Source organism: Heteronotia binoei, chromosome 13, assembly GCF_032191835.1.
Source record: "Heteronotia binoei isolate CCM8104 ecotype False Entrance Well chromosome 13, APGP_CSIRO_Hbin_v1, whole genome shotgun sequence".
NCBI lineage: Eukaryota > Metazoa > Chordata > Lepidosauria > Squamata > Gekkonidae > Heteronotia > Heteronotia binoei.
This window is the reverse complement of record NC_083235.1, coordinates 61570402-61580437: the sequence shown is the minus strand read 5'-3', so window position 1 is coordinate 61580437 and position 10036 is coordinate 61570402. Positions and strand designations below refer to the sequence as shown.

Genomic DNA, 10036 nt, shown 5'->3' with positions numbered 1-10036 from the left:
ATAAAATAAATGGTAGACTTAAAAAAAAGATCCTGTCATTACTTCATTTCTTCCCTAAGCTGATAAACCCATCCAACTCAGTTTGATTATTGCCCAACAGTGAAAATAGGCAAGGAAATGATAATATTCATTGAGACATGCATACAAGGAAAGACATACCGTATTTTTCGGACTATAAGACCCACTTTCCCCCCCAAAAAAGTGGGGGGGAAAGTGTGTGTGTCTTATGGTCCGAAGGTACGTACCTTCGGGGGGGGCGATCTGCTGCCTCTTCCTCCGATCCGGCGCTTCCGCCGCGCCTGCCTGCCTGGCTCCATCTTCTTCAGGCAAGCGCTGGGATCGCTCCACGTGGCCCCAGCGCTTCGCAAGCGCCGGCTGCAGAGGGGGCAGCGTGCTTCCTTCTTGCCTGTGTGCCTGCCTTCAGCTGTGATGTTTAAAGCAAGCGCTGGGATGGGAGGGGGGAGGGAGCGATATGCCTCAGGCGTTCTATTAACTTTGCCAAGTAGGCATTGCTTTGGACCAGTTGGGCAGCTGCCTGCTGCTGCTCCGTTGTCTCTTGCGGGACTGATACACTTTCTTGCCACGGGGCACAATTCCCTCACCGGAGCATGTCTCCTGCTTGTTCCATCTCCATAGTGGCTGTTTCTATCAGTTTTCTTAGGTGAGCCCTCTCTTCCTCCAGAGTAGACTGTTTTCCCAGCCTCTCCTGCTGCCCATAGCTCCCCGGGAAAAGTGCTGCCTGTGACCTCCGAAGCTCCTCTCGCTCCCCCCCCCCCTCTGCCTTGTCATCAGCTCGCTTCTCTGTGCCTTTCATGCCTTCCAACGCCTTTTCTTCCCCCTCATCTTTGTTTCCCGTAGGGGTTTCTCGTGAGTCCATCATTAGGCATGGATCTTTCTGTTGCTCTGCATCTTGCTGCGTTACCCCTTTCTCCCTGTTTTTGCTGCCCAGGACTGGGGCAGGGCTGGGGGCTGCCTGAGACTTCTCTCCCCCGCCCCTTGAGGTGTCACTGGGGTTCCCTCGTTACTTGCCTGTGGCTCTTGTGATGCCTGTGAAAGTGATTTTCCATCTCCTCCTCCCGAGGAATCCTTCTGTAAAGCCCCCGTTAGCAGCATAATGTTATTGCTTCCCGTTGGTTTGAGGTTCGCGGCGGGGGGGGGGGGGCTTCGGGGCTCCCTCTCCCCTCCGATCCCAGCGCTTGCTTTAAACATCACAGCTGAAGGTAGGCACACAGGCAAGTAGGAAGCACCCGCCCCCTCTGCAAACCCAGCGCTTTGCGAGCGCCGGCTGTGGAGAGGGCAGCGTGCTTTCTCCTTGCCTGTGTGCCTGCCTTCAGCTGTGATGTTTAAAGCAAGCGCTGGGATCGGAGGGGGGAGGCTTATGGCTTATATTTCCTCTAGCCAGGCCAGCGCTGACCAGTCACAGGCTTACAGGCTGAGTTTCAGAAACTCCAGTTTACACCTGGCTTCAGTATACATGTACATGCTCCTGCTCCCACTTGTCCAGCACAAAGCGCAACTTGCTTCCAGCCAGCTGCGTGTCGTGAGCAGAGACATCGCAGTGCCAGACGGCACGCAGCAAATGCTCACCCCATGGGAAGAGCCGCACACTGATGGCTTGGCCCGTGGTAGCGACTTCCTCTTCGCTCACGGCCTCCATGAGCTCACACAGCTTGGCAGGAGCCAGCCTCGACGCCGATGTTGTCATCATGACGATATTGGTCTCCACAGAGGCCAGGTTTACGGAGCAGAGAGAAGACCCGAGGCTGCACACTCCTGCAAGGGAAGAGGTTCGCTGTTGGAAGACTGGGGAATTGCAAGCCTGAGATTCCCCACAAGAACGTTCTATCATTACAAAGGTCGGCTGGGGAAACGGGCAGGGATTCTCCTCAGACAACGGGAAGAAGCCTCTCTGCAGAGATCAGAACGAAAGGGGACTCAAATCCAGCACCAGAGAAGAACAATCTATTTTGCCCCATTTTGGGGGAGAAGATCGATAGATAGATAGATAAATTTATTGTTATTGTTCTCAAAAAAGAAAATGAGAGCAACGAAATGAGGTGCTCTTCCACAAACATACCAACACATCAACACCCACAAAAGGACATATACATAGAACATTTAAATGCATCTAAAAACACATAACCATTCATAACCCTGCGTTTAGCTTAACCACGGCACTTGGATAGAAACTGCCCTTGAATCTATTTGCATTTGAAGCCATGGCTCAATGGTAGAGCATCTGGTTTTGCACGCTGAAAGCTCCAGGTTTGATCTCGGACACCTCCAGTTTAAAGGATCAGGTAGCAGGAGATGTGAAAGATCTCTGCCTGAGACCTTGGACAGCTGACCTTGATAGACCAATGCTCTGAGGCAGTACGAGGCAGCTCCAGGTGGGCATGGCAGGGAGTTCACGATGAGTATGAAGAAGGGAACAGTCAACCTTCCTTGTGGGGATGAGCCCTCATCTCCCTCTCTCCTTACAAGACATGCACCTTCAGCAAAGCTCCTGGCATTGTTGTGATCCTTCTGCAGTGTTTCCTCCATGTGTCTCAATCCAACAAGGGCAGCTGCTGCCAGAACCCCGGCTTGGCGCATCCCACCTCCAAGAAGCTTCCGCATACGCCAAGCCTCAGCGATGAATTCTCTCTGTCCAGCTAGCAGGGCCCCAGCCGGTGCGCCCACACCCTGAGGAACACAAAGAGAAATCAGTATTGTGCTTGGAGGTGTGCATGTGTGTATTCTTCTGCTGTCAACTCACAGCCAAATCATGACAACCCTGTAGGTCTTTCAAGGCGAACAATGCCTTTGCCTACCTCTGCACAGCAACCCTTAATTCCTCCCAGAGACCCTTGACCACAGTTGGAGAAGCTGTCCCCCCCTCCCACACACACATTGCCGTGTACCGCCTGGCAAAACACCCCATTCCGCTGCTGTGCTGCCAATCCAAGGAAAGGCCACAGGGTTTTGAGACAGATCATGGTTGAGTGGGCCAAATGTCGGGTGGCATATACTTGCACTCTTGCCCACTTTTTGCAGAGCCTCAGCAACACTTGCCCACCTTAGAGACACACAGGGAAACCGAATCACAGTGCTGAGTGATGTGACTCGGCGGAACTCTCAGGGCCACTGCAGCATTAAGTACACGGGCCCCATCCAGATGTATCTTCAGTCCATACCGGTGGGCGAGCTGACGCATCTGTGCAGAGAAAGGAGCTCACGTCAGCACCATGAAGACGTATAACAGGCAGAAGAAAGTACTCCAAAGCTGCCTAACTCTCCTCATGCGCATTTGGGGGACTACTTTATCCAGCACACTGATTCTGCTGCCTCGTTAAATCAGGGTAAGGTAGCTCTAGTTCCAGAAGAAACTTAAATGGCAGCCTTAGAGTCTAGCTGGGCAGCAGGTGCCAGAGGTCAGAGGAACGAAAGTTTCCAGACAGGAGATTGCTTACTCAACACTGAGCCCAACCATGAGAGATTCTGCTGATTTTTTTATTTATAAACAACAAAATAATGTGACTGATTGCTCTAAGCAAACATCAGTTACAAAAGGTCACCATCCAGCTAGGAAATGTGATGGATTTCCATAGATCAGAAGAGTCAGGCAGAAGATGGATGAATATTCACCTCTTGCAAGTACTGAAGGGGAAGGACCCGTCCCCCTGCCGAGCAGTGGGTATTCTCAAGGCAGATAAGCTCAGGCCGGGGGTGGTACTGACTTCCGTAACTCTGCTGGATCTTATGTTCCAGTTCATCAAGATTGATGGTCCCATCTGGCAGGTCCTGCAATATCTCTGAATGGACTCCAGCCACCTGTTCCAGAACAAAATGGGCAGGTGAGGCTGTGTCAACAAGGTGAGATCTATATATCACAAATGCAGTAAATCAAATGTGCTCCCCCTAGAAAGAATCCTAAAGGTTTCACATCAAACAGAGATGAGGTCAAATACATGTGAGGAAGCCTAGGAATACAGGGCTCGTTTGCATTTAGAAACACAGTGTTCTGATGATCAGTGCTGGACTTGGCCTGGGAAGTCCCAGGTTTAAATCCTTTCTCTCTGTCTTCAAGCTCTCTGGGTCACCTTAGGCCAGTTACTTTCTTTCAGGTTAACTTACCACACAAGATTGTTTAGGGATAAAATGGAGGTGAGGAATACTGTGTTTGTGGCCTGAGTTCCTTAGAAAAATGTTAAGTTTGTGGTAGATTGTGCTTATTGGTTTGGGGAAGGCACTAGAGCAGGGGGTGGCCAAACTTTCTTAATGTTACAGCTGCACAGAATAAACATCAGATGTTTGAGAGCCGCAAGACATGAACGTCAGATGTTTGAGAGCAGGCAGTAAGGCAGTCAAATAGATGGGGGGAGAGAGAAGTGAAAGAAAGCAGCTTTAAATGCATTCTCCATACTGCCGGCTGGCTTGGTGAAGCGATTTTAAAAGGCAAATGCCTTCTCCAAGCAGTGGGGGCTTCAAGAGCAACACAATATGTGCAAAAGAGTCACATGTAGCTCCCAAGCTGCAGTCTGGCCACCTCTGCACTAGAGGAACAAGCTTACAAATGTGAATGTCTGAGTATTTTCTTCCTCTTTCCTAATCAAGATAGGAGTCACCTTTTAGAGGCTCCATCTCAGTGCTGACATGCAATATCCTGCCTGTTCAGGAAACCATGTGTTTGTATGGACATGGGCCTGTGAAAAGTACCTATATTCAGTAAAAAGGAAGAACATCTATCCTTTAGTGGTTTTGTAGCTAAGTGGAACAATTTTATGCGCCCTTACCCACAATGCTGGGGGAAAAGTGTAGATGGCTGGGGAAGGCAATGGCAAACCACTCCATAAAAAAAGAAAAAGCCTGCTGTGAAAACGTGAAAGCAAAGTCACACCAGAGTCGGAAATGACTGGTGCTTGCATAGGGGACTTTACCTTTTAGTGCAGTCTTAAAAATGGCCAGTAGGGGGAACTACATTACTTGGTATGTATCAGTATTTCTCCACCCCCACCCCACGATCACCCTGTCTGGATAAAGCCCTGTTAAACTAGGTCCCGTATGACTTAGGCCCCACCATTCTAATAGGTACTTTGCAAAACACTCACATCATCTGCCTTGGCAGTTGCCAGTACATGGCCTTTATAGCCATCCCCATATACATCTGGATATGTACTGGAAGATACACCATTCCACCATGTAGATAGATCCAAATAGGCAGCCGTGTTGGTCTGAAGTAGTAGAACAAAATAGGAGTCAATTGTACCTTTAAGACCAACTTAGTTTTATTCAGAACGTAAGCTTTCGTGTGCATGCACACTTCTTCAGACGAGGAATGAGGTACATACAGTAAGCAGAGCCACATATAGCTGGTGGGGTTTGGAATGCCAAATGGTACAAAGTTAAAAACCAATAGCAGAATAGTAAAATTAACAAATTCAGAAAACCTTTGATCTAGGTTGTATTAGCATGGGAAACCATAAAACAGTAACATGTCAGAATGTGAGAATGCCTGTTAATTATTCTATTGCGAATAAAAGGAAAGGAAAGGAAAGGTCCCCTGTGCAAGCACCAGTCATTTCTGACTCTGGGGTGAGGTTGCTTTCACAACATTTTCACGGCAGACTTTTTACGGGGTGGTTTGCCATTGTCTTCCCCAGTCATCTACGCTTTCCCCCCAGCAAGCTGAGTACTCATTTTACCAACCTCAGAAGGATGGAAGGCTGAGTCAACCTTGAGATGGCTACCTGAAAACCCAGCTTCCACAGGGGATCGAACTCAGGTCGTGAGCAGAGCTTAGGACTGCAGGACTGCAGCTTTAACACTCTGTGCCACGGGGCTCTTCTAATAAACCTGTGTCAAAAAGAAGGCATTTCTTTTCTGGGAAAGAAATGCCTTCTTTTTGACCCAGGTTTATTAGCAATAGAATAGTTAACAGGCATTCTCACATTCTGGCATGCTACTGTTTTATGGTTTCCCACGCTAATGCAACCCAGATCAAAGGTTTTCTGAATTTGTTAATTTTACTATTCTGCTATTGATTTTTAACTTTGTACCACTCGGCATTCCAAACCCCACCAGCTATATGTGGCTCTGCTTACTGTACCTCATTCCTCGTCTGAAGAAGTGTACATGCACACGAAAGCTTACGTTCTGAATAAAACTAACTTGGTCTTAAAGGTGCAATTGGCTCCTATTTTGTTCTACCATCCCACCATGTATTTGTTTTAATTTCGTTCCTCATTCAGTTGGTTTTTCCAGATTAAGATATACATATTTTTGCTCTGCCTGACACTGCCTCTAGAACAGCTGCAGAACTATGAGGCTGGCTCTGAGGTTCCCATGAATCCAATATGCCACAAAATTCTGCTGCATCCCAGACAGGATCTCAAAGCTAAGAGATATCAGGGGCAGCGAATCTCCTGCAAAGACGTTCCACTGCTATCCAAGGGACAGGAAATCTTCTCAAGTCATACTTTAGTTGGCTCCTGATGTGAATGTAAGGCCTACAATGGCTGGGATATGTATTCTGTAGTTCTTCAGAATTTGCTCTCACATTAAAAACATCCACAGAAGATTCCAAAAGCAAAAGGTTTCAATGCACTTCGACATTCTATATGGAAACATCCTTCAACATCGGCTGGTCTTGAGTACAACCTGCCAAAGATATAACAAGGCTATGTGCTAAAAGAAGGCAGAATTGAAATCAGCCGGGTCACACCCAGCACCGCTTACCTGTGCAACCCCTCCATGCTCAAAAACATGGATGTGGGCCTGTCTCCCAAGTAGAAGCTGCGCCCCTCGTCTGCGACAGTGGCACATGACTGTGACAAGAGAGGGCAACTATCAGAATGGGAGAACCCATGGTGGGGCTGTGGGGGAGTAGACAAAAGGATATGGAAGGGAAATAGGAGAAAGGTGCATGAATTTGATTCTCTCCAAAGAGGTATATTAGTGTTCCAGCTAACATCACCGCTGGAATTCACCTAGGGCAGAGCAGTCAGGAACGCTTGCTTTGTTCTCTTCAGTACCTTCTAGGCAAAGTAGCTAGGACCTCTCATCTCTCAGTGAAAATGCATTCCTGGTGATTCTAGATCTAAAGTATGCTCCCTGGGGCAGGGACCTTTTTTTTGTCATTATTGTACACTGATGGTGCAATATGGGTTGGTGCGTGTATGCGTGTGTGCAAAGTGCCATCAAGTCACAGATGACTTATGGCGACCCCAGGAAGGGGCTTTCAAGGCAAGTGAGAAGCAGAGGTGGTTTGCCCTTGCCTTCCTCTGCAGTGCCTTCCTTGGTGGTCTCCCTTCCAAGTACCAACCCTGCTTAGCTTCCAGGGTCTAATGAGACCAGGCTATGGCCTGCTGCTATCCCTTCCGAATTGTCCTGTAAATCACTAAATAATACAGCAATCCAGTCCCCATCCCCCAGAATCTCTCCCTGCTGCAGCTCCAACACTCTGACCACATCCTATAAAACTTACCGGCAATGAGGTTAGCCATGGTGGCAGTGGGTACAAATAACGCCTCTTCCTTTCCCAGGAGGTCAGCAGTGACATTCTGCAGCTCTGCAGGAGAAAGAGGAGGGGGGGGGGGGAGCCCAAGGTTTCACTTGTGTTTGGGATAGATAAGATCACAGCCATGGCCTGATCCACAAAATCAGCTTAGCTTTGGGTTTTAAATCCTCCCAATCCAGTTGCCACAGGACTGTCTGACCCATGTGACTAGACCTTATCATATTTAACAATGACTTTATTTACAGTTCCCTGTTATTTGATCCAATCTCTCTAATATCGCTACTGGAGTCCAGGGGAGCCTTGCCCGTAGACATGCACTCATCCCTCCCACTGTAGTCACAGAGAACTCGAGATGCCCCACCCCTCTCCATCCTGAATGATCACAAGTCCTCAGCACAATGTGTTTCCTGGGCAGCTGTTGCTATACAAAGTCCCTCTGATGCTCTGAGTGCCATTGCTTTGGCAGGTTGGTTTTTGCAAGTGCACCCAAAGATGTTTTGGGCCATAAGGTGTCAACCATCGGGGAGGGATGGTGGCACAGTGGTAGAGCCTCTGCTTGGGAAGCAGAAGGTCCCCGGTTCAATCCCCGGCATCTCCAAAAAATGGTCCAGGCAAATAGGTGTGAAAATCCTCAGCCTGAGACCCTGGAGAGCAGGGGAGGGACGGTGGCTCAGTGGTAGAGCATCTGCTTGGGAAGCAGAAGGTCCCCGGTTCAATCCCCGGCATCTCCAAAAAAGGGTCCAGGCAAATAGGTGTGAAAATCCTCAGCCTGAGACCCTGGAGAGCAGGGGAGGGACGGTGGCTCAGTGGTAGAGCATCTGCTTGGGAAGCAGAAGGTCCCCGGTTCAATCCCCGGCATCTCCAAAAAAGGGTCCAGGCAAATAGGTGTGAAAATCCTCAGCCTGAGACCCTGGAGAGCAGGGGAGGGACGGTGGCTCAGTGGTAGAGCATCTGCTTGGGAAGCAGAAGGTCCCCGGTTCAATCCCCGGCATCTCCAAAAAAGGGTCCAGGCAAATAGGTGTGAAAATCCTCAGCCTGAGACCCTGGAGAGCAGGGGAGGGACGGTGGCTCAGTGGTAGAGCATCTGCTTGGGAAGCAGAAGGTCCCCGGTTCAATCCCCGGCATCTCCAAAAAAGGGTCCAGGCAAATAGGTGTGAAAATCCTCAGCCTGAGACCCTGGAGAGCAGGGGAGGACGGTGGCTCAGTGGTAGAGCATCTGCTTGGGAAGCAGAAGGTCCCAGGTTCAATCCCCGGCATCTCCAAAAAAGGGTCCAGGCAAATAGGTGTGAAAATCCTCAGCCTGAGACCCTGGAGAGCAGGGGAGGGACGGTGGCTCAGTGGTAGAGCATCTGCTTGGGAAGCAGAAGGTCCCCGGTTCTATCCCCGGCATCTCCAAAAAAGGGTCCAGGCAAATAGGTGTGAAAATCCTCAGCCTGAGACCCTGGAGAGCAGGGGAGGGATGGTGGCTCAGTGGTAGAGCATCTGCTTGGGAAGCAGAAGGTCCCGGGTTCTATCCCCGGCATCTCCAAAAAAGGGTCCAGGCAAATAGGTGTGAAAAGCCTCAGCCTGAGACCCTGGAGAGCTGCTGCCAGTCTGAGAAGACAATACTGACTTTGGTGGACTGAGGGTCCGATTCAGTAGAAGGCAGCTTCATATGTTCATATATGTTCAACCACTTGAATGGGATCAGACCAACCATCCTTAGGCAGAGGACTCCAGAGCACTCCTGCAGTCTGGGCCACACTTGCCTTTGCACACCTGGAGGCAGTCCTTTCCCAAGACTCACCATTGACTGTGGGGTCCTCCCCGTAGTCATCATCTCCCACCTCTGCCTGAGCCATCGCTTGCCTCATTTCAGGGCTGGGCCGGGTCACTGTGTCACTGCGCAGATCCACCACATGATGCTCAGTCCCTGCAGGGAGACTTGTTGCGCGATAACTGTGAGCAGCAATCCTGGGAGTGGGAGCAAGGGGACTATGCTGTGGGTGCCACCACGGTAGACGAGTACAATGCTGGCTAGCTGATTGGCTGTGACACCTTGATTCTATTCTAGAGCGCCAAGAATGCTTCAAGATAGCACCAAGGCTTTGCCATTTAGACTTGGGTTGGGCTAGGGCCCTGTTAAAGGTCTGGTACTGGTTCTTATGCTTTAAAAGGGTGCCCATATCTTGTTGGTAACATTCACGTTGAGTAGCGCAAGCATCAACTCCCTGGCAGTAATACAGGAGCTCATGACGTATGGAGCGGCCTCTCAATTCGTGGCTGTAGTAACGATGCCCAGAGAGTTTCAGGGTGGCGGCCGCACCCGGATGCCAATACGGAGTAGTCCCCCCTAACCCTTCGCACCAGCACGTGGACTGGCGAGCGTTATTGCGGAGTCCAGAGCAATGAGCCCGGCAGCTGATCCTAGTGGGTTCATCTCCTCTTTGGCTGGCAACGTGCGCACGACCGGAGCAGAGGAGGGCCCGGAGGTCCTTGCACAGAGCACAGCCCCCGCTTGACCCCACCTTTCTGCCCAACAGCGACATTTCTGGTTTT

At 50.0% G+C, this 10036-nt stretch overlaps 1 protein-coding gene across 2 annotated transcripts; it reads right to left on the bottom strand.

Moving 5' to 3' along the window:
* Positions 1–1391: 1391 nt before the first annotated feature.
* On the bottom strand, positions 1392–9722 carry LOC132581262 (uncharacterized). 2 transcript variants are annotated; one of them, XM_060252435.1, is made up of 7 exons: positions 9285–9722; positions 7466–7549; positions 6718–6806; positions 3628–3813; positions 3059–3196; positions 2493–2685; positions 1392–1773 (listed from the first exon to the last, which is right to left on the bottom strand). In XM_060252435.1, exons 1-7 carry the CDS (start codon positions 9661–9663, stop codon positions 1466–1468), a joined length of 1377 nt encoding a protein of 458 aa, XP_060108418.1. In that variant the 5' UTR covers positions 9664–9722; the 3' UTR covers positions 1392–1465. The 2 variants fall into 2 exon arrangements, with proteins under 2 accessions (XP_060108418.1, XP_060108419.1); XM_060252436.1 differs by lacking the exon at positions 3059–3196.
* Positions 9723–10036: the final 314 nt, after the last annotated feature.

Bases quoted from the DNA above. Each gene is read 5' to 3' on its own strand.
- LOC132581262 (XM_060252435.1), bottom strand. From the start codon at position 9,663: ATGGGCACCCTTTTAAAGCATAAGAACCAGTACCAGACCTTTAACAGG. The intron at 3,814-6,717 runs GTAAGCGGTGCT...GTTCTGGAACAG, and splicing joins AGCATGGAGGGGTTGCACAG to GTGGCTGGAGTCCATTCAGA. The intron at 3,197-3,627 runs GTGAATATTCAT...TTCTCTGCACAG, and splicing joins CCCTTCAGTACTTGCAAGAG to ATGCGTCAGCTCGCCCACCG.